Here is a 23,912-nt window from a genome sequence, read left to right as displayed (position 1 = left end):
TACGGGGATCACTCAGGACCTTGCATTTGCGAGGCAGACAGTGGAAGCACTGAGCTAAATCCCCAGCCCTCTAGAGTGCTTTTTGACCGTCCCATTCCTCTGTCCCCATACCGTGCCGTTACTATGGACCCTGGACTTCCTTTGTAGCCCCTCTCATCCTTCTCATTCCTGCGGTTGGGCCGTGGACGAGGCCCCACAGCCTCTCATCTGAGTTCTCATATCCGCTTCCTGACTAGCGTTCCCACTTGTGGCTTTCCACGTTTTCATCCATCCAAAATACTATTGCTAGATGGAGCATCCTAAAATGCAGCTATATGTTATCTTTTCAAAACTAACAGTGGTGACTTTGAATCTCACAAATCAAGCAAACTGCCCTGACCCAGCAGTGCAGAAAGGCCCTTCTCTATGGCCGCAGCAGACAAGTCCTGCACTGATGCCTCCTTCCTCTTCACAGCAGGTTTGGTTGAATTCATTTCTGCTTTCCCTCCTCTGGGCCTTTATTTTCCGGAGATCTCACCTCCTAAATGTTCTCCCTTTGCATCATTCTTAAAGATTTCTGACCATCCTCCAAAGTTCCTATCAAGAGCTCCTTTGGACTTCTAAGTACAGTTTCTTTTCCTAATGGGATGCTTTTTTCCTCACCCCAGTAACATTTTGCTTTGATTTTATGTGAATCAAATTTAGCCTTCTGTTACGGTTAGTTGTGTGTTTGTTCTTTCCCTTCTGAGAAAAGTCTGAGCTCCTACAAAGTAAGGCCTGTCTTTTATCATCCTTGCTCCCTCTGCAATATAAATACTTATGGTCCTGAATTAAAGCACATCTTTGGGTTTGAATAGGAAGCAAACTTTAGTCCTTTGGGGTGGGTTTCTACTAAAGCCTGACAGTATGGAATCTCTAACAGGTCATAGATCATGTAGGTATTTCCATAAGCAACAGACTGAGGTTAAATTAAATGGGCAGGCACATGTGCAAATTAATATTCCTTTCATTCATACGGCAGCACTATTTCCCTCAGGAGGCAGAGCTTCTAATTTTATATACAACTTTGATATATATATATATTTTTTTTCTGTTTTTAGCCTATTAGGAGAGATAGATGGATTCCTTAGACATGCCTTGAAATGTTCTTGAATGTTTTCATTGCGTATTTTCTATGTGTGGCTCATATTCAACGACTATTCCTGTGCTTCTCACATCCTATCTTTGTGACGGTGCATACTTGTCTAGAATCGGACAGATGTGCAGTGCCAACATCGATGGCAGAAAGTTCTAAACCCTGAGCTCATCAAGGGTCCTTGGACCAAAGAAGAAGACCAGAGAGTAAGTTCTGTCTTCGTAGATGTGTGAACTGTAGCTAAGAATATCCCAAAATATGTGTGTTGATGTTCCCTGACCTGAGGATGCAAATAAAGGATCCAAACAGCAAGTAAAGGGCTTCCATTCTTCCAAAAAATGAAAGCAGATGTTTAGAAGCTTTCTGAACTTTCTTATAACAGTGAAGGATGATTACACTGATTCATTCTATAACATTAAAACACAGATTATTTTTGTATTTATCTGAAGGTGATAGAGCTTGTACAGAAATACGGTCCGAAACGTTGGTCTGTTATTGCCAAGCACTTAAAAGGGAGAATTGGAAAACAATGTAGGGAGCGGTGGCATAACCACTTGAATCCAGAAGTTAAGAAAACCTCCTGGACAGAAGAGGAAGACAGAATAATTTACCAGGCACACAAGAGACTGGGGAACAGATGGGCGGAAATCGCAAAGCTACTGCCTGGACGGTAATTCTCTGTCAAAAGTATATGGATTGGGAAGAACAAGGGAGTGGGTATTGAACATTCTGTTTTAAATGTGTGACCAGAGGGTATCCCTTCAGTTACTAGTGTTTCATTAACTGAAAGAGATCTGTAGCTTCTACAACTGGAAGAAATCTTAGAGTTTACCTGATTGTGAGCTTTTCGGGTTTATTCGGTGGTAAGCCTTGGGTCAGGTCTTTTAACTTCCTTCATCCTCAGTTTTCTCATTTGCAAAATGGGTAATGATCTGTTTCATGGAGCTAGTGTTAGGCTCTCGTTAAAGAATGTTGAAGCACTTTGTAAACTATAGGAATCCAAACACAGGAAAAAACTGAGGACAAACAATTTGTCTTTGGTCTGAGTTTATCTAGCTGGTTCAGGGATCAGCTACCATTTTGGTATTAGGAAAACCCTCATTCATTTCATTATACCACTTGACAATGTTTTTCTTTGAATAAAGAAATGATATATTGCTGCCAGTTTTTAAAATAATGTCAGTGTCATGCTTTCTTTTTCAATGAGCCAGGCAAGAAAATAACCTTGTGAAGGACAACTGTGGAAGCTCTTGTGTGTCCAGCTTTCCTTCCTTATATAGTAGTGTATAATAATTTTTGTTTATTTTGGAAAATATGTTTACTACAAATTTTAAGATAGAAGATATTAAGGATATTTTTATTTTTGGCTTTCTTAATCCAAAAGCAGAGAAAGGGTCATTTCAAAGACGGTCTGCCTAGTGTTTTCTTGTGATGCCCCAAAGTATTTCTTCCCTTGTGGTTCAATAAAACCTTTGAAAATTCAAGAGACTTGTCAAAGCAGAACTTTCTTCCATGTGCTCTATGAGGACGTGGTGTTGATTTTCAAAAAATTAAGGGGGCAACTGATTGAACTTCCTCTTTCTTTAGCAAAAATTCCCCACCCCCATGGAAACAGTAAAAGGGAGCTTAAAAAAATTGGGGGGTTGTTTATTTCTTTTTCTTTGAATTGAGAAACTTTTCCTGAGAATGGAAGGATTTTAGTAAAAGTGCTTTGCAGTTTTAGCATCTCTTCCCTTGGGATCATTTTTATTCCTGTTCTCACCTCTGTCTGGTTATAAGAATAATGGGTTGGTTTTCAAAAGATGGGAGGATTTTTTGACTCAAAATTTCTTACTCGTGCTCTAAGAAATAAAGTGTGAACAGTGCGGTGGCATTGCTGTCATTCCCAGACGTTATGAATCCCTGTTGTGGTATCTAGGCCCTGTTCCACACTCAAAAAAGAAATTTTTTTTAGTAAAGCCAGAATTTCCAAGCTGTATTAGTGTTTTATACCACAAATGGTCAGAATTAATGTCAAATGTAATTGCACTGAAAATAATACCCCTTCACCAAGGAAGCAAAATGGTGAAAAGAGAGCAGAATTTACAGCTAACTCCATACATCCCACATTAGGTAAGAAACCTATGCATTTTCAGTTAGGTGATAGGGACTGCGTGATTTTAGGAGGTGGAAAAAGACTAAAAATTAAAAGGAGAAGACAACTGTTAGTTGACCTAAAGAAAAGGTGGCTATTAGAAATAGTGTTTTGTTTTGGTTTTTTGTCAGTTACTTCTAACTGAAATTGAGTTGTCTGTAAAATTTTTATGTGATGTTTTTGTGTGCAGAACTGATAATGCTATCAAGAACCACTGGAATTCCACAATGCGTCGGAAGGTGGAACAGGAAGGCTATCTTCAGGAGTCTCCCAAAGCCAGCCAGCCAACCGTGGCCACAAGCTTCCAGAAGAATGATCATTTGATGGGTTTTGCTCATGCCCCACCTTCTTCTCAACTCCCTCCAACTGGCCAGCCCTCGGTTAACAATGACTATTCCTATTACCACCTTTCTGAAGCACAAAATGTAAGCCATTCCGGAGAATTTAGACTGATGAGAGAGATGGTTATTTGAGCTCCAGGCAGCAATGCTTTGCAGCTGAATACTTTCAGAGAATAAGCAAGATCATGACTGATCTTCACACCTCTACCCTTGAAGTAGATAGCACTAGATATGATTATCCCTGATTTATTGATCTGGACATGAGGATTGTAAGTGATTTGTTCAGGGTTACACAGCTCAAAAGAACTAGTGCTGAGTACAATCCAAACTGTTTGATTCTAACGTGGTGCTCCAAATCTGATTTAAATTTAAGATTTTTGTTTTGTTTTGCAGCTATACTGGGGATTGAACCCAGGACCTCATAAATACTAGGCAAGCATTTTACCACTGAGCTACATAATATACCCCAGTCCTAAAGTACCTTTTTTTTTTTTTTTTTTTTGGTAGTGGGGATTGAGCTCAGTACCTTGCACTTGCAAGGCAGGCGGTGGCTTGAAGTTATCTTTTTAAATATAAATTTACTTTTAAAAATGTACTTAAACTACTGCTAAAGAAAAGTGGGAGAAAGGAGAAAACATTTATAGTCTAATATTTTTATCTTCCAAAATGGAAAATAAATGTAATATTACATTTAAAGAGGAGATATTAGTTTGAAACTGAAATTCAGTGAGTGATTATAAGTTCATTTATGGTAGGGATCTAACAGAAGTATTTTTATTCATTCTGTATTTAGCTTTCTTGGTGTATATGGAACTGGGGATTGAACCCAGGTCCTTTGCACTGAACTGCATCCCTAGACCATTTTTTATTTTGAGACAATGTTTTGCTAAGTCACCAAATTGTCCAAACTGGGTTGACTGGGATCAAACTCATGATCCTTTTGCCTCAGCCTCCCAGAGTGCTGGGACTACAGGAATTTCTCACTCTCAGTTGTGAGCAGAGCTGTGTGATGCTGATTCTCTGATGTCTTCATTTTTCTCCTTTGGATTGGTGTGATTCCTTCCTCATTTCTAGATGTTTATATCTAGAGAAAGAAATGATTTATAGTGGGTAAGAAAGAGGTATAAAGAGTAAAACTATCAATAGACATTAATTAGAAACTTACCCTATATTATTTGATGAAACTTACCCAATAATACAGAGCTCATATGCAAATGAGCATTTATTCATAAATAGTTTTTACTTTATCTGTTCCATGGATTTGACAATAGACTTGACAGGAAGGACTTAGGTGAATGAATTATCATAGGAGGTTCTGTGCTTTGTATTAAAGCTCATAATTATTGCTTGAAAAATAATCTTAGTTACAGAGAGCTAATACCATCAGTTTTTTCCTTCAAACTTCATACATTATGAATGCATTTTAAGATTATATTCTCCATTGTGTTTTTCTCTAATTAAGGAATGCTTCTTGTCAGGACACATGAGTAATTTAAATTTCTTTCACTGTGTTGCTTTGGCTATTTATCCAGTTTTAAAGGATTGGCTAAATTTCAAATTAGTTTTAAAAAATTATTTAGTGAATTTTATCAGTAAAGTACTTTTTCCCCTCAGTCTCAGAACAAAACCTCAGGAAGCAAAATCCCCTAAAGCATGTGTAACTACCAGTGACTTGGCCTTTGTTTTGTTTTTCCATCTAGGTCTCCAGCCACGTTCCATACCCTGTAGCGTTACATGTAAACATAGTCAATGTCCCTCAGCCAGCCGCAGCAGCCATTCAGGTAAGACCACGTTGTAAAGAAGCTCATTAGCTAAGCAAGCCACCATTTTTTATGAAATGCTTCAAAAGTATTTCATCTAAGTATTTATTTTCACCTGATCAGTAGAAGAGAGGGTGGAGTGCAACATTCTACCAATCTACAAAGCTTGGCTTCTGGAATGAGTTTGCAGAATTTTTTTTTTTTTTTTTTTTTTTTTTTTTTTTGTATTGGGGATTGAACTTGTGACCTTGCACTTGCAAGGCAGGCAGTGGAACCACTGAACTAAATTCCCCACCCGGAATTTTTTTTTTTCCAGTACCAGGGATCGAACTCAGGACCTTTCCCTTGTGAGGTAGGCATGGGTCACTGAGCTAAATCTCGGGCTCCTTAAAGGGGAATTTTTTGATGCTCTGGTGTTGTAAGTTGAAAGAACTCATCAGTATCCACTCTTGACTCACATTTCCCATCACTGCCTTAAGTCCAAAATAACACTGAGAAAGCTTTCTGTGGTGGTGAAGTTAAGTTGGTGTCAGCTTCGTGCCAAGGCTCTCTGGTCTCTAGGTGGTTCAGGAAGACTTCAAGCTGCAGACATTGTATTTACAGCCTCTGATCAGATCTTTGCCTTTTCTTCCTTTTAACTTGTAATTCCAGAGACACTATAATGATGAAGACCCTGAAAAAGAAAAGCGAATAAAGGAATTAGAGTTGCTCCTAATGTCCACTGAGAATGAGCTGAAAGGACAGCAGGCATTGCCAGTAAGCATGTCACCGGTCCTTGGGTGGGGGCTTTAGCTTTACCCCAACACTTTTCTATATCCCTTTTCTTCTCTTTTAAATATCACACCAGCCAAAGCACTATATATCCATTAAAAATGTTTAAACACAAGAAGTTGCTGATAATAAAATACAGTCGCTATCAAAATGTATATTCAAGTGGGAGTAGTCGTTTTGTGATGCAGGAGAAACACAGCTCCCATTGCATTATCACCCATTTTTTTCCCTCCAGGACTAATCAATTCAAAGATGAGCAAAAATAAAATTAATGAAAAATCCGTATTTTGTTTACAAAGCTGTATATTTATGTAGTACCTGTTTTTTCTACTGTCTTCTTGACCTATATTTTTATTTTATAATCTCAAACATGATTGAATACATAATGTAAATGTTATATATTTATACCAGTTCTGCATAAAAAGATTAATGACTGTCTTTTGTTTGCATTCGTGAAAGCTATATGAGTGGGCACTATTGAATTCTGACTTTTTTTTTTTCTTCGTACCGGGGATAGAACTCAGGTCCTTGCGCTTGTGAGGCAGTTGCCAGAACCACTGAGCTAAATCCCCGGCCCCTGACATCTTTTTTAGTGATTCGGCAGCAAACTGGGAAAATAGCTTGTACTTTGCTAACATTTGTAGTTAACCAAGAAAGTGAATAAAAGAGAAGTGATACCCAGTAGGTATTCTTGGGGATAAATTTCTTCCTTGCTAAATAATAAAATGATTATGTACACATGGTAGTTCGACCACTTTTTAACTTTAGTCGATGTTTTGCAATTTCTCCTGTTGCATGGTCATGCTGTAAGGAGGCTTCTGTTAATTTGCTCTTCTGCTTTCCTAACCACGTCTATTTGGCAGCCCTTCACCACACCAGTGCAATGTGTGGCCTTAGAAAAGGACAGAAGCAACAATGTGCAGATAAAAGCAACTCTAGCTTGTGAACCCTCTTGCACTTGAGCAGATTAGATTGCAAATGGGACAATTCTTAAATCACAGCAAACACTGATGGACCTTTTGCAAATTATATGCAAGTGGATTATTTCTAAGACACTCAGATGAAAATTTTACACTTTGATGCCCAGTCCCATGATTTGAAATTTTAACAAAATGATAATAAGGTAATCAATCAATCACGTAGGTACAAGCCAGGACACTTCAGAAGCATAAGCATGCATTGACTAAAAGGAAACATCTTGGCAACTGTCTCACAGGCCTAAGTTCTGGATGATGCAACTACTTTTATCTTTCCTCCAACAGCATCTGATACCTTGTGCAACATCATTGCTAAGTTCCTTCTTCCTCTCTTCTCTCTGCTGTCTTTATTTCTCCACCCTGCCCCCGCTTCCTCAGACACAGAACCACACATGCAGCTACCCCGGGTGGCACAGCACCTCCATTGCCGACCACAGCAGACCTCATGGAGACGGTGCACCTGTTTCCTGTCTGGGAGAGCATCACTCCACTCCATCTCTGCCGGTGGATCCCGGCTCCCTACCTGAAGAAAGTGCCTCACCCGCGAGGTGCATGATCGTCCACCAGGGCACCATTCTGGATAATGTTAAGAACCTTTTAGAGTTTGCAGAAACACTCCAGTTTATAGATTCTGTAAGTAGAATTTTTAACGCAAGTTAACGTTTCTGGAGAAGGGATTAGAACTCGTTTTGTAAATCATTGTCAAGTTCTGTAGCAAATGTTACTGACTTAGATTCATGTAGAGGTAGAGGTATGATTTTAGTGTTAGTGAATGTTTTTTAGGAGATCTGATGTTATAGACTGCAGAGACAATGGCAGCTTTCCACACTTCTTCAAAGGGTATAATTTTTTTTTTTTTTAAATAATGAGGTCGATGGCTTACAAGTTGGAGGTTAGGTTATGGGAATGGTGTTTGAGTTACTGTAACTAATTTTCCACTTTGCTTACTTCTTTGTGCTTAACTTGAATTTTGCTTTGCTTTTGTATGTAGCACATGAAGAATTATGTTTACTTGGAGCTTGAAGCAATCTCGGTGTATTTGAAGTAATAGTTCATTAGTGGGACATGACTTTTTCTACAAAATACTGAGCATTGGGCCAGGGATTTAGCACAGAGGCATACCTGCCTCGAGGGCATGAGGTCCTGAGTTTGATCCCCAGTACCAAAAAAAAAAGTTCAAAAACAAAAAAACTGAGCATTGGTTACTTGTCCCATTGGCTCATAGAAATAAAATCATCTTTAGGGAAACGAATTTTTTTTGGGCGGGGTACTGGGGATTGAACTCGGGACCTTGTGCTTGTGAGGCAGGTGGCGGAATCACTGAGCTAAAGCCCCGGCCCTAGGGAAACAAATTTGAGCTCCGTACCACCTCAGCAGACACTCATCTTATTTCCTTGATATCTAGGTTAACAAAAACATTTCTTACAGCCCTGTTGGGCTATGATGGATCATGCCTTAGAGCCATTTAGCAAGGTTTTCCCTTTGTTGTAGATTGCAGCCTGCAGGCAGCTCATGGACCCCTCTAATGCAGGGTAACAGAACCAACTGTTACTCCTGGAGCTGGAAGAAGTCAGCAAATGGGCTGATGCTTTCTTTGCATTTAGCATCTCTTGCTCAGTGCTGTATTTCAGGTGACAGTAGCCCACACCTCTCTCATCTCAAAGTTCTGTGCCTCCCACATTGTTTCAGGATTCTTCAGCATGGTGTGATATCAGCAGTTTTGAATTCTCTGAAGAAGCAGCTTTTGCACCTAGCCAACATCACACAGGCAAAGTACTCCAGCTTCAGCAAACAGAGGGCAAGGGGCCTAGACCTGCAGCAGAGCCTAGCCCGAGGGAGAACAAACGCATGTTGGGCGAGGGTTCACTTGACTCACCCAAGGCCTTCCCTCCTGCAAGGCCCAGCACAATTCCACTGGTCATCCTTCGAAAAAAGCAGGGCCAGGCCAGCCCCTTAGCCTCTGGAGGCTCTAGCTGCTTCCTCTTTGCTGACGTCAGCACTTCGGCTCCCAGGCCTTCCCCCGTCAAAAGCCTGCCCTTCTCTCCCTCACAGGTAGAGCTCAGTTTCTGCACAGCTGTTACTAATTTTCAGCAGACACCCTAGCCTTAATAATCTAGAAACTAATCCTTTGGAACAAATGACTAATTGCTGCTCCCCACACTGATTTCACACTGGCTGAGGCTGTCATTGCCTGCAGGCCGGCTAGTGATTTTACTGTAATTCTCTCTCTTAACTTTTTGGTGGTTTGGAAGATAGTTGCATGAGATGTGCTCTTATTTCCTTCCACACTAGAGTTTAATATTTCTTTCCCTTCCTCTTCTCCCTTTGATTCCCACCTTTTAAAATTTTAACTTGTTTGCTGCCTCTTTGCGCATTTATTATGTGATTCACTGACCCTGGGTAGGAAGGAACCAAATTATAGTTGCATAACATTTGGATCTCAACTAGAAAACTTAAAGATTATTGTCTGTCTTTAAGTGGAAATGTTTAGGGAGAGGATAATGAACAAATGTCTAAGGAAGATAATTTCATATTTCAACACGGGCTCTTTTGAGTGGTGCCATGATGTTTTAATAGTATAGTTTTTGCCAAACAGTATACTTATTTCATAATGTATTTTTTAAAGCACAAAAAGCATGATATTTGTCAGAGACTTGTGTTCCTAAAGTGGTCAAATAACTGAAATTAATAGATAGCTTGACACTTTTTCCCAGTTATGTCTGTTGAGTTTTTGTATACTCAACTAAAGTAAAATAAGGCCCTCTCCAATGCCACCTGATCGTTAACATCTTTATTATTTGTGTAATGGGTCAGTAAAACATACTTGCTTGTTATCTAGATGTGATTTTATTTTGTTTGTTTGTTTTTTGGTACTGGGGATCGAACTTGGGTCCTTGTGATTGCGAGGCAGGAGGTGGAACCACTGAGCTAAATCCCCAGCTAGATGTGATTTTAGATTGGGCCAAATAAAGAATTATTGTTTAATCTAAGTAATTTTTTTCTTTCTCCCTATGTTCAGTTCCTAAACACTTCCAGTAGCCATGAAAACTTAGACTTGGAAGTACCTTCTTTAACTTCTACCCCTCTCAGTGGTCACAGATTGACTGTTACAACACCATTCCATAGAGAGCAGACTGGGAAAACTCAAAAGGAAAACACCATGTAAGACTTTGATTCAATAAAAAATTATTTATCTTATTTACTTATGTTTTATTAATGGAAGATAGTCCCCGAATATCTGATCCATTGGTGTATATATAATTTTACCAATTCACTTACATGTATTATGTATATTTCCACACTGAATATGTCTGTCCTGGGAATGTCACAGCTACCTAGAGGTAGGAGGAGGGAGGATAAACAAATTATGTTTTGTAGCTTGCTCCAAAATTTCCTGTATATGCAGAGGTAGTTTTCATATAATGTTTCCATCCAATTTGTCTATTCATTTAATAAGGACTTTTCTTCTCACTGAAAAGGTTTTCAACCTCCTTCTGCTCTGATTATAAGCTTCAAAATAAGATTGAATATGGTTCTTCATATTTTTAAACGTTTTTCTTTTATAATTTATATACAGATAAGGACCTCTTTTGACATGCCTAGAAATATTATATCATGCTGGCTGGGGATTTAGCTCAGTGGTTCTGCCACCTGCCTTGCAAGCACAAAGACCTGAGTTCGATCCCCGGTACCCTCCCCACAAAAAAAGAAATCTTATATCATCAGAAGCCAAGGGGTGATTAAGTTATTTTTCTTCAATAAAGATTTCTTATTCAAAGAATTGGTAGAGAAACAATCAGCATGAATTATGAGAAACCTTAAAAAATGCACTCTTACTAATTTTAAGTATAAAAAATAATTTTAAAAGGCTAATAACATTTTGTAGTAGGGGCCCCATTTTAATGAATAAAGTTGATTGATAAATGACATTAGCCATCACCATGTTTACGGTCATTGTACAGATCTAAAGTACTACCTGTGCCTTTAGAACAATTCAGGAAAGATGAAAAATATTTTAGAGCTCTTAGTCTTAGGGATATAGTATTTTGAACTATTCAATGATAGGTGATACACATATTTTCTTTTGCTTTATGGGTAGTTATGATTAATTAGCAAACCCAGTTTTATATCCATGACAGATTTTATTATGTTTAGTGGAAAAATATTAAAGTTGATAGAGTAATGGAAGAGATGTGTGTCTTCTATATTAACCCACCACTTGTTCCCTTTTTAAAGTTTTAGAACTCCAGCTATCAAAAGGTCAATCCTAGAAAGTTCTCCGAGAACTCCTACACCATTCAAGCATGCACTTGCAGCTCAAGAAATTAAATACGGTCCCCTGAAGATGCTAGTAAGTTCTAGAAGTCTTTGGGTTTCGTTGGTTTATTACTAAGGGCAGGCATTGTCCTCTGATGCAAGAATATTTCCTCTTCCCTGCAGCCTCAAATACCCACTCATCTAGTAGAAGACCTACAGGATGTGATCAAACAGGAATCTGATGAATCTGGAATTGTTGCTGAATTTCAAGAAAATGGACCACCCTTACTAAAGAAAATCAAACAAGAGGTAAGCATGAGACCTTTGGAGAGAAAAAGCTGTGGATCCTGCTTCCTTTTTTTTCCCTTCATACAGCCCGATGTGCCTGGCACTGTTTTTCACAGGGTAGTTTCACCCAAGACACAGTCAAAAGGTGCTGCCAGAGCTGGGTGTTCGGACTCTCCCCTTCCCAGTGCTTTGAGCAGGTGGACACACCTGTATTCTCAGCCATGCGGAGGCTGAGGCAGGAGGACTGTAAATTTGAGACCAGCCTAGACAACTTGTCTCAAAATAGAAAGGCTTTGGAAGTAGCTCAAGGGTAAAAGAGCCTTCATTCAATCCCCATTACTGTTTTTTTAAAAAAAATGCACTGGGGATTTAGCTCAGTAGCACCACACCTTCCTCGCAAGCACAAGATCCTGAATTTGATCCCCAGTACTGAAGGAAAAAAAAAAGAAGGAGGAGGCACTGCTGGACCTCAGCATCGTTCGTTTGGAAAGCCAAGTCATTTCTGTTCCCTTTGAACAGAATAAATAAAATCAGCTGCTTTTTACTGTAGTTTTTGAACATGGCTGATTATAGATAGATGGTAGATATTTCCTTTTGTTTATCCTTTCTTTCTTTCTTTTTTTTTAAGGAATAAGAAATAGTTACCCTAAATGCTGTGTTCCCTCATTGTCTGACACCAGAGAGAAATGGAATTTACATCAGAATTACAGTATTTCTTTAATTCATAGTAGAAAAGAAGGAAAATGCAACCTGCAAGGATTAAAGCATTAGCTTGTTAGCAAGCAGCAGTTGTAGCATGTTGGGCACAGTGCCTCTTGAATTTATTTTCACATGTACTGAACATTTGAGAGGCTGCCCAAAATTGTACTCTTGAGAGTCAGTATTTCATGGAAGTTGTGGTTCTGGATACAACACAGCTCTTTTCCTTTTAGGTGGAATCTCCAACTGATAAAGCAGGTAACTTCTTCTGCTCAAACCACTGGGAAGGGGAGAATCTTAACACTCAGCTGTTCACACAGGCGTCGCAGGTGACGGATGCCCCTGTAAGTATGTGACACAAGCCCCAGTTCTACAATGTGGCCCTTACACAGTGCTCAGTCTGAATATTCTACCCTGCGTGATTTTTTTTCTGAACCGGGGATTGAACTCGGGACCTTGCACTTGCAAGGCGGGTGGCAGAACCACTGAGCTAAATCCCCAGCCCTACCTTACATGATTTTGAAAAAATGATCATTACTATAGGGTATAAAGTTGACATTTGTTGTTGTTATTGTTTATGAATTGGAAATATTCTGTTTGATTACAGATGTTTTCATTATTTTCTTATGATTTGAGAGTCCTTGCCACTTAAAAAGTCTGCTGCATGGGTGGTTTCATGAAAATAGAATATTATTTTTACATTTATTTGCCTTCTAAAAGTAGTATTTCCATCTAGTTGTACCTTGCTCGGTTTGATGTAACATGTAACAAAGTGACAATGATGCTGTCTACAAGAGGTGCTCGGCATTGTACCAGCCGAGATATCTCTCTACATCCACAGAGGACTACGTCTAGGATGGTGACGGCAAATCTTTTAGAGCTTTCAGTGACATAAACAGCCCACTGTGGCACACGTGCCATAGGTTCATTGCCCTCTGATCTAGGACCACCCTTGGATACCAAAATCTGCAGATGCTGAAGTCTTGTATAAAATGGCATAGTATTTATATACAACCTGCATACATCCTCCCCATGTACTGTATATCTTTTTTTTTTTTTTTGAGATACTGGGGATTGAACTTAGGACCTTATACTTGCTAGGCAGGCGCAGCACCACTGAGCTGCATCCCCAGCCCTCCCATGTACTTTAAATCATTTCTAGATTTCTTATAATACCTAATACAATGTGAAAGCTATTGTTTAGGGAATAACAGGAAAAAAGTCTATGCATGTTCAATACAGGTGGTGGTTTTTCTTTCTCTCTCTCTCTTTTTTTTTTCGCTTGGTAAATCCATGGATGCAGAAGGCCAACTATGTTGCATTGCTGTGCCTACCACCATTTTCCTAGTTTGTAATTTGTGAACAATTATCCATATGTCTTAGGAAGAATCAGAGCAAAGAATAATTGTTATATTTATTCAGTATGTACTAATAATCTTAGTAGAGCTTTGGATGAATTAATTCATGTAACCATCACAGTAACTATATAAGTCTGATAACATTATCTCCTCCAATATGACAACCGAGAAACTGGATAGCTAAGTCATTTGCTGAAGTTTATATATCTATCAAAAGAGGGAAGGAGCAGCTGGGTTAAAATTCTCAAAGGCTGGTTCTAAATTCTATACTTTACTACTGCACTATACTATCATTAATTCGTAGTGCTAAGATAGTTCTTTACCAATCTATGAAGTAAATAATTCTTGCTCCAGAGCTTAGTGTATATATATATATATATTTTTTTTTGTTGTTGTTGTTGTTGTTGTTGTTGTTCTTTTGTTTCTTTGGGTTTTTTGGTACCAGGGATGGAACTCTGGACCCTGCGCTTGTGAGGCAGGTGGCGGCACCACTGAGCTAAATCCCTGGCTCAATACATCTTTTATTTTTAAAATCACGGATTTAGCCATGTACTAATGCACTAAGGGCCCATGGCAGCACACACTAGTACTCTGGGAGCCTGAGGCAGGAAGCTCACATTTGGCCGTTTGGGCAACTGAGAAAGGCCCTGTCTCAAAATGAAAATAAATGGATGGACGGATGGATGGATGGATGGATGGACGGGTAGACAGACAGATGGGGCTCGTTATGTAGCTCAGAGTGAAGGCCCTGAGTTCAATCCGCTGTGCCACAAAAAAAATAAAATTAAAAAGTAAAACAGCATGGATTTAGTGGATGGATTTTGAGTGCCTACTACATACCTACAACCAGGAGAGACCCTGAACCTTTTTGGACTTTGCCTATGCCTGCTACAGTGGGACAAGGGCCAGTAGATAGTTGAGTTCTCTTTTTAGCTCCTAGAGAAGAGAATTTCTGGCAGATAACTATATTTCTTCATGCTAATGTGTATCATCTTATAGTAAGCTATTCTCTCTGGTGTTAAGATTGTGTTAGCTCTCATATTATCTAACCTCATTTAAATTTCAAATCATTCTTTTCCCTTTAGAATATTCTTACAAGCTCTGTGTTAATGACACCAGTATCAGAAGATGAAGACAATGTTCTGAAAGCATTTACAGTACCTAAAAACAGGTCCCTGGCGAGTCCCTTGCAGGTAATTACTGTTCTAATATCAGTGTCTTAAAACTCATTCACTGTAAAAACTGTTACCTTGTGCTATTGTTGTTCTTACCATTTTAGGCATAGAGGAGTGCTTTTCAATAGCTTCTTTATGTCCAAGAAACACCCAACAATTTTTGAAATTATTTATTACTCATATGAAATATGCTGGAAATTTTCATGAGAGCAGCATGTCACTCAAATATGATGAAGTGGAAACTTTTTTTTTTACTGTGACTGAGACCAAGATATATGTTAGGCTTGTGTCAGTGTCTCCTGGTTTTAAACATTTTTAAGTGTTCCTTGTTTTAAAATTTCTATTTTTTATGCCCTGATCTAAGCAATCAAATATTATAAATGAAATTTGAAATTAGCTAGACAGAAAATGGTTGCAGTGAATTTGACTATTAGAATTTTTTAAAAAGCAGCTGTTGAAAATATGACTGATCTGTAGTAGACCATCTGCTATCAGGTTTTAATATCAAAGGAAGCTTTTCTTGTAATCCTGAAGAGGGTGTGTCCTGATGAAACGCAACACATTCCAAATTAATCCTGAGTCAAATGTAAATCAGAATGCAAATTTGCTCTCCCACATTATTTAAGCTAGCCTAGTGTCTGGTCTGTGCAGGACTGTCTCCTCTGTCCTGGTGCTACTCAGAGGGAAAATTCATAAGCACTGGAGCAAGTGGAGAACCTGGGTTCAGGAGCAGGAAGTCGTATTTGATGCTGTAAGTTGAAGGGCCCTACAATAGGAGACAGCATCCCATCCCGTTGGGGCTTTTCTACCATTGCATATGCTTTTTTATTCCAAATTGTGAGAATCTTGAAACTTCCCCTTTTTTTGGTATCGGGGCTCGAACTCAGGCCCTTGAGCTCGCAAGGCAGGCAGTGGAACCACTGAACTAAATACCTGGCCCGAAACTTCCCTTTTAATTATTGTGATACTTAGCATTACTTTTAAGGATAAACAGAGCTGGAAGAGTTGGAGGTGCATTTGTTTATGAATTCAAACTGCTTTCCTGTGGCTGCCCTGAGATACCAACCCCTGTGGGAGAAATGGCCGAGGGGTGGATTGTGGGAAGGGGAACACAGTACTGTAAGCATCGGGAGTGCCTGAGTCAGGCAGGCATGATTAAGGCCCATGTGAAGAAGACCCAGCATATCACCAGAACTGGGAGATGAGGACAAGGGCAAACCCCACAGGGCATTAGCGGGACACACAAAAGGGATTAGAGGATCGTAAGGCAAGGGGCAGCCATCTTGAAAGTTTACCTAGAGCTGTTCTTAAGTTGGAAGGGAAAGCTTTGCTTGATTTTTTTCTTTGGCCTTTGGTTTATAAATATAGAATGTGACTAATGTCATTAGTACTTTAAGCTAGTTTAAGTCTTATAAGTATTCTGTAACCTAGCCAGGGACTCAACCTGTCTTTGTAATAGTGTAGAAAAACTACATTCCAAATTTCAAAGAGCAAACATGTAAAAATATTTAGAGACACTAATCATTACATGCTTGAAAATTCTTAATTATTTTTCTGAACTGAACCCTAACCATGCATGATGGCACATGCTGTCATCATATAATCCCAGTACTAAGGAGGCCGAGGCTGGCGGATTCCTGTGAATTCGAGACCAGCTAGCTGCATAGTGAATTCAGACCAGCCTGAACCACATAGCAAGACCCTGTCTCCAAAAAGTTAAAAAAAATATGTGTGTGTGTGTGTGTGTGTGTGTTGAATCCTAATAGCTTTTTGCCTAATGTTTAGCCAAAACCATTCAGAGCTGTCAAAGTGATTATTACAATATATATTACATAAAAGTTTACAAAAAGGTCGATGTTTATGAAAAATGAGTTGATTTTTTTCTCATAGAATTTTTAATGCTATTAAATATTTTTTAAAATATTCAGTACAGCACTTACCAGTGTATTTATATTCTATTTAATGGAAATTGATTATCTTCGAAGCTCAAAATTAAGTAGTAGCTCTATTTTTTTAACCTGTATTTTCTAGTGTATCAGTGAGTCATATTTGGTGTTCTACAGATTCTAGCATCTGTATACTGAGATTAATCACTTAGCAATTTACCCCAAGTGTAACCAGGGCAGTGTTTGTCTACAGTCTGACCACCCCGAGTGTCACTGGAGCAGGTGTCATTTCACCCAGGTGATTCTTGTATTGAACATTTGATAAAATTGTTGTTTTTACATTTCCTGTTATAGTACTTTATAAAAATTAATGAAAAAAATAAGCAATTTTTGGTCATCCTGTATTTAAATAATTGGACCAGTAGGTGATTAAGTCACCTGTGCATATCACATGTGAAGGGGAATTGTCACTTTCACCAAATTGAAAAATTGAGACTTAAAAATAAAGTAGTCATTGCTTCTATCTACCCTGGATGGTTTGTTGATTTATACTGACCAGATAATCTGATACAATAGGTAAATAATTGATTTTAAGAAATGCTAATGGGGGAGGATTTAGCTCAGTTGTTCTGCAAGTGCAAGGACCAGAGTTTAATCCCCCAAACAAACAGACAAACGAAAAAGCTAAGCCAGGCATGGTGGCACACGCCTGTAATCCCAGCACTCAGGAGGCTGAGGTAGGAGGACTGCTGTGAATTCAAGACCAGCGTGAGCTAGTGAGTTCCAGGTCAGTTTCAACTACATAGTGAGACCCTGTCTCAAAAAAACAAAACAAAACAAAAAAAAAAAAAAAAAAAAAAAAAAAAAAAAAAAAAAAAAGAAAGAAAGAAATGCTAAATGAATGAATGCTAACACCAAGTTGTCACTTTCATTTTGTGTCATGGAGCTCAAACTTCTGATACTAAAGAAACATGTTATTTCTTAAATGTTTCAAGTTTTTATGACTATTGGAAAATGTGTCAAGTGATTCTAATATTGCCTATACTTCACATATACTGCCCTCAAATATTGCTGTAATCATTTATACCTCATAGGATCTGAATGCAACAATATCTATGAAATACCTGCCTTTATGCAGGGCGGTTGTTTATGTAGGGTCTCCAGTGGAGCCTGAGCCTGGCCTGCATGGAGGCCTCTAAACCGTACGTGACACTATTTTATTACCCTATGTTCAGGTTCTTACAATCAAGTTTAACTTCTAAATCAGGCATGTGGGAGATTAATAACAACTCCCAACACAATAGAATCATAACACTATACTATAATAAAAGTTATTTAAAACTTAAGAATGGTGCATTTCTGGATTTCCCATTTAATATTTTCAGACTATGGTTGACCCTGAGTAACTGAAATTGCAAAAAGCAAAACCAAGGCTTAGGTGAGGACCACTGTCTATGATTTTATGCAGTTTGAGAATATTGCTTGCTTAAAACGTAATACCATTTGTATATTTCCAAATCATAATCCAATTTGACCTTATTAAGCAGATTTCTCACATGCCATTATTAAACGTACTAAACAATTTTTTTAAATGATCTGGCTATTTGACTTAAGAGTACTTTGAATAATATATAACTTTTGCCACTTCTTGCAATAAATCAAATATTAAATGAGGTTTTAGTCAAGCCATCTAGATATTTTGTCATTGTAGGACTTTTAATTGAAACAAAAAATAATTCCCAAACAAAAAAATTCACATACTTCTAAAATGCAGAGTATTTGCCATTTATATAATTGACAGTACATCTAATTGTCTAAGTTATTAAGTACAAAAACATTTATTGAAAACTGTAGTTAACTGAAATTCTGTGTTCTTCATTCTAATTTAAATCATTCCTGACTTGATTATGGCAATAAAATTTTAAACAGAACAATTTTAGCTTTTGAGGCCCATGTGCAGGGCCTTTATGATTCTTCTTATTAGAGAGAGAGAGAGAGAGAGAGAGGGAGAGAAAGGAAGCAAGGAAGCTATATGTCCGATATTCACCCTCAGGGCCTAGGGAATTAGCTTACTGGTGCTACACCTTCCTCTGAGTCTGGGCCATATAGTAGAGACCCAGTTTTGTTTTGTTTTGTTTTGTCTTGTTTTGTTTTTTAAAAAAAACAAGAAGGCACTGGGGACTTAGCTCGCTGGTTCCACCACCTGCCTCAGAAGTGCAAGGTCCTGAGTTTGATCCTGGTACCAAAAATTAAAATAAAATAAAATAAAAATGAACAAGGAGAAGAAGCTATATGAGTTTTACATTTTATTATGATAAATTTTAAACCTAAATAGAAGTAGAGAACGTCAAGTATGTTTGAAACTTAACATTTTGCCAAATTCATTTCATTTTTAGAAAGCATATTACAGTGAGTTCCACACTAAATAGTTATGTACTCCTGAATTGTCTCTAAAAACAGGCATTTTCACATTTTTCATTGATACCCTTCTACCATTATCATTATTAAGAATTATCCCTTAATATCCTAATTTCTAGGGCATATTTAAAATTTCTCATCAATCCATAGAAGGATCTGTTATTTTATCAAAATTGAAACAGTTTCACATGTTGCATCTGGGGTTTTTGGAGTGTTTTGTTTTGTATCTTTTTTCCAGCAGGGCCTGACTACATAGTTCAATCTGGCCTTGAACTCCCTGCCTAGCCCTGGTTGGCATGTGCCACCACGCCTCACTGTATTTGGCCTTTAAGTCTCTTAAGTCTCATCTCATCTCTAGACCAGTACTGTACAGAACTTCCGGAGTGATGGTGATGTCCAAATCGGGTGGCCTTTAGTCACGTGTGGCTCTTGAGCACTTGTAATGTGGCTTGTACTTCTGAAGAACAGCATATTTATTTTTATTTAAGTGAATTTAATTTAGCACCACTTACCTCCCTCTCTTCTTTGAATCAGCCATTTTCCTAAGGTTTTGTTTCAGTGGGAATTGGTCTGTAGAAACCAAAATCAGGGTGTTAAGTGCACCCACTTTAATGTGGGTTGTCACTGAGACACAGTGACTTGTAACAACCCAGAACCTTTCATATACCTCCATATGCAATCTATAGATAGATTCAATAAACAGAGGCTTTTATTAGCCGTTATGCACAATCACGTTGTATTTGTTTGTTAAATTATACTTTTTTCCACAAGAATTTGCATAAGTTGAATATCTCTCTCTCTCTCTCTCTCTCTCTCTCTCTCTTTTTCTGCTTTACTTTTACTGTTAAAATAAACATAGTGAGCTGGGGGAGTAGCTCAGTAGTACAGCACTTGCCAAGGCCCTATGTTAAGTCCTCGGCACTGTAAGAAAAAAAATCAATAATCTTATAATAAAAATGTTCTCAGATATTTTTTACATTTGTGTCTTTCATGTGGCCCAGAATGTGAGATTTTTCACATTATATCATTGTTAGTATATTCTTTTCCCCAAATTTCTAGGATAGAAGATAGAACCTAGAAGCTTATAAAATGATCTCCGGTGAGGGAGTAGTGAAAATATTCAGCTTAGAAAGCTTGCAGTTTGCAGCAGGAAAGGCAGTTTCACTGTGGAGCACATTGGATTCTACCATTCAGAAATTACCCTGGAGACCTAGGCCAGTGATGGTGAACTGTTTAGAAACCAAGTGCCAAACTGCTACCCAAAATTCACTTATTTCTCACAAAGTGCCAACACTGCAGTTAAACCTGAATACTGAGGTTTTAGTTTAGAAAAAAAAACTCTACACTAACATCTTTTGTCTAAAGAGGAAAACGCTAACACACACCACAGGTTCGCCACCACTGACCTACACAGACACACAGAGCTCTCTTCAGCAAAGAGATAGTTTTCCTCAATATGCTTTTCATGTTGAAATAAATACATTCTACTGATATACATTTCTAAGGTAGACATCTTTATTAGTAGATCCAAAACTAGACTTAAGTTATAAGCCTTTTGAATTTCTGTCATTTTCTCTTAAATTATAATTTCCTTTTATTCCCATTAAAAACTCAAATGTAAAAGATGTGTTTATATGCTTTTTACTCACTCACTTTCCTCTTTTTTGTAACCACAGAATGACAGCCTTAAATTTTAATTTCCTGACTTAGCTAGTCACGGTCTTTTTTTTTTTTTAAATAGTTTAAATGAATTTCTCAAGTCACTGATACTTAGACATATGCACACAACATCAAAGAATTTTAAAATATTATTACTAGTAATCAAAATTCACTTTCTCCCTTGGCTTTTTGCGTCTGTGTGTTTTGGATTGCTCCTATCTTTATTTGATTTGTTTATGATAGGCGTTGCTGAGAAGTGTAATAAACTCCATGTGGGCAACAAAACCTGCATTCTGGTCTGGACTCTGCCATTTCCTAATTACATGACTTTAATTTCACTAAATGAATTAAACTGCTCAAGACCGTGGCATATCCTCCACTCCTCTCATGGTTTCTGTGAAGATCAGATGAACATAATATTGTTTTCAAGATGGCAGCACATGGGCCATGGTGCACCAGTGGTGCTTATTATTTAGCCAGAGGCTACACAGAGTCTCTATACTTAAACAGTCAAATGAGGAGGCCTTACCAATGGCCAAGCCTGCTTCTCATGCCTGTGGTATATTATTTCCTCTAGTATACTCTTCCTTTTTGTACTTTTGTGGAACAATGTCAGTGGGTCACCAGAAGAGATAGCTGATTCATCCAATTCCTTGAAATAAAGGTAGTCAGACCTCTTGATATTATAAAGATGAAACTGCTGGTTTACCGGTTTTCACTTTGTTTCTGCTGCTGGTGTCAGTATGGAAAGTTGACATACTTTTTCATTTAGGCTCGGAAAGTGCAGGCCTTGGTGAATGGCACTGGAGATCTTTCTGAACATTTGTTAATCAAGTGTGTTATCAACCTGCTACCTTACATGTCTCCACACTTACTTGGCTCTCCTTTTTGGTCACTTTTTTTCCATTTACCCTGACAAAATTTCACGTAGCTGTCAGTAGTACTGCAGTGACCTGCTTTTAGAAGATGTTATAAATTAAGCAGGTTTTCTCTGTGTAGCTTTGGGTTGGACTGAGGCAGGCTAACTGAAAGGGGAAGCTCTGTTGAGCTCAGAGTCAGGATGCCCTGCCCCAGACATTACAATGCTCAGATTTTTCATTTGTTTGTATGGTAACTTAGAATAAACACTCTGAGATAGAATCTTGCTTGGGGAGGCCTGCAGAGAGAGAAATTGCTTTAGGCTTAGGGCAGTTTGGCCCTTGTCTTAATCATAATGGTCTGCAACTAATATGTGACCAAGAAGAAAGCTATTTTTCCAAAAATTTGTGATACCCTAGGCTATGTGATACAAACTTTTGGGAAGTCTATAAACATGTAAGATAAAGAGACCTCTCAAGACATCTGGGGCAAACTCCGTTTGGCCAGCAGTCCATCTTCATTTCACAGTTCATTTAGGCTTGGAAAATGCAGTGTAGGCATTGGTGAATGGAACAACTTCCGGTCACCATCTGGCCCTTTAGTCCTCAAACTTTCCAGGTTCCTTCGTGTGCAAATTTAACGACTTGAAGTTGGAGACATTTAATTAATCTGTGCTGACACAAGGAAGTCTCTGCGAGTGAGGAAATATTGGTATCCACTAACCCTATCTTAGCAACATTTCCACTTAAGTGCATCCCTGATTTAAGGTACAACTGAAGTTTGTACATTTAAAAAGCTGTTCCTCTGGGAAGGAGTTCTGACTTTATTTATTTATTTTTGAATTCTGACTTTTAGAATTTTCATCTAGGGTAAATATTTTCTTCAGATGAATTAAATAGAATTCTTGCTTCTTACTCTTCTCTACACCATTCATATCTGCTTATTACATTTAATAAAATAAATAAAATAATAGCATCTCATAAGTTGCTTTGATTTTACAAAATACTTTCTTTAGGCCTGTATGGATTTCTTAAGTCTTAAAATTGTAAAACTCGGAATTTCCCAGTCTTTTGACATTAGTAAATAATGTGTGATGTTGCTGTATGCATATACTACCAATAATAGTAGTTGTCATTCAGTACGGTGAAAAAAATTCAGATTCGAAATGAAAGTAATCTAATTCTGACAGAAAACCACCTGTGGACATCGTCTTGTTTCTTCGTTTCGTTTCTTCTGTCTTCTACAAAAGATGTGGGTTTTTATGCAAGGTGCTTTAACAGGATATCCCAGTTAAAGCTTTGACAGACTGTTTATAGTTCACTTGTGCCCAGGGGCAGTGAAAGGCTCATTACAGGATAAACAAGGTGACTCCTCAGCAGCAGCAGGAGGATGTGTGGGTAGGATTATTAATGTTGAAATGAATTAGGATAGAGTGATGTGTCTGCAGTAGCACCAAGGGCTAGTAACTAAACAAGGATTCATGTGCAGAAATCCATAATGCTTATCAGTTCCTTAGTGTAAAGGAGAATAAAATCTAGGGAGAGGGGAGAAGGAGGAGGTATAAAGACAGATATGGCAGTATTAAAAATGTTCTTCCAGCACAAAGACATTTAAATCCTCCTTTGTCAGAACTATTTGGTCCGCTTGGAACGTTGGCATCGGGCCTGGGAGTTCAAGGTAAGTAGGGAGAAAGGAAGCCGTTCCGTTTTTACCGGAGTGTTCAATCTTTTGATCTTGCTTTACATTCACACCATCCTTACATGTCTGTTCTGACCAGTTTATTACACTTATTTTTGTGGGATGTGCTTGATTTGTGCTCTCCCAGTAGCTTCTGGCTTACCAGCCTTCTATTTCTGTACACAGCGCCAACTACGTTCTGCTTTTCATCAATTTCGTCCCATGGTGGGGGTGGCGGTCAGGCGTCCAAGTCGTCTTCCCCTCAGGCTCTGAGCCTCAGTGGTTGCTTATATGCTAAGGAATTTGGATATTTTAGTCATTTTGATGTGTATCTTCTCAAATTCTCTTTGGCCTTAGGAGAAGCTGGTTATTGGGAAAGTTCTCTGCAAATACTAATTAAAAATAGGGCCCCGGGATTTAGCTCAGTGGCACTGGGCCTGCCTTGGAAACTCAAGGTCCTGAGTTCAATCCCCTCGTACAAAAAAAAAAAAAAAAAAAAAAAAATTCCCTCTTTATTTTATATTTTTAAATATCTGGTCC

General features: G+C 38.3%; 1 protein-coding gene across 1 annotated transcript in view; it reads left to right on the top strand.

The window, feature by feature from the left end:
* Nucleotides 1-23,912, top strand: part of Myb (MYB proto-oncogene, transcription factor) — a 40,328-nt gene that overhangs the window by 12,246 nt on the left and 4,170 nt on the right. Inside the window, exons 6-16 of the mRNA XM_033763160.1 lie at nt 1,228-1,320; nt 1,564-1,784; nt 3,439-3,673; nt 5,290-5,370; nt 6,001-6,105; nt 7,476-7,730; nt 10,117-10,259; nt 11,334-11,448; nt 11,538-11,663; nt 12,575-12,685; nt 14,785-14,892. Of these exons, the coding sequence (XP_033619051.1) occupies nt 1,228-1,320; nt 1,564-1,784; nt 3,439-3,673; nt 5,290-5,370; nt 6,001-6,105; nt 7,476-7,730; nt 10,117-10,259; nt 11,334-11,448; nt 11,538-11,663; nt 12,575-12,685; nt 14,785-14,892 (1,593 nt within the window). The remainder of the gene's footprint in view (nt 1-1,227; nt 1,321-1,563; nt 1,785-3,438; nt 3,674-5,289; nt 5,371-6,000; nt 6,106-7,475; nt 7,731-10,116; nt 10,260-11,333; nt 11,449-11,537; nt 11,664-12,574; nt 12,686-14,784; nt 14,893-23,912) is intronic.

This window comes from Fukomys damarensis, unplaced genomic scaffold (assembly GCF_012274545.1).
Source record: "Fukomys damarensis isolate Sample0158 unplaced genomic scaffold, DMR_v1.0_HiC HiC_scaffold_14, whole genome shotgun sequence".
Classification (NCBI taxonomy): Eukaryota; Metazoa; Chordata; class Mammalia; order Rodentia; family Bathyergidae; genus Fukomys; species Fukomys damarensis.
Note: the sequence above shows the minus strand (reverse complement) of the source record. Positions and strands in the feature narration are given on the sequence as shown.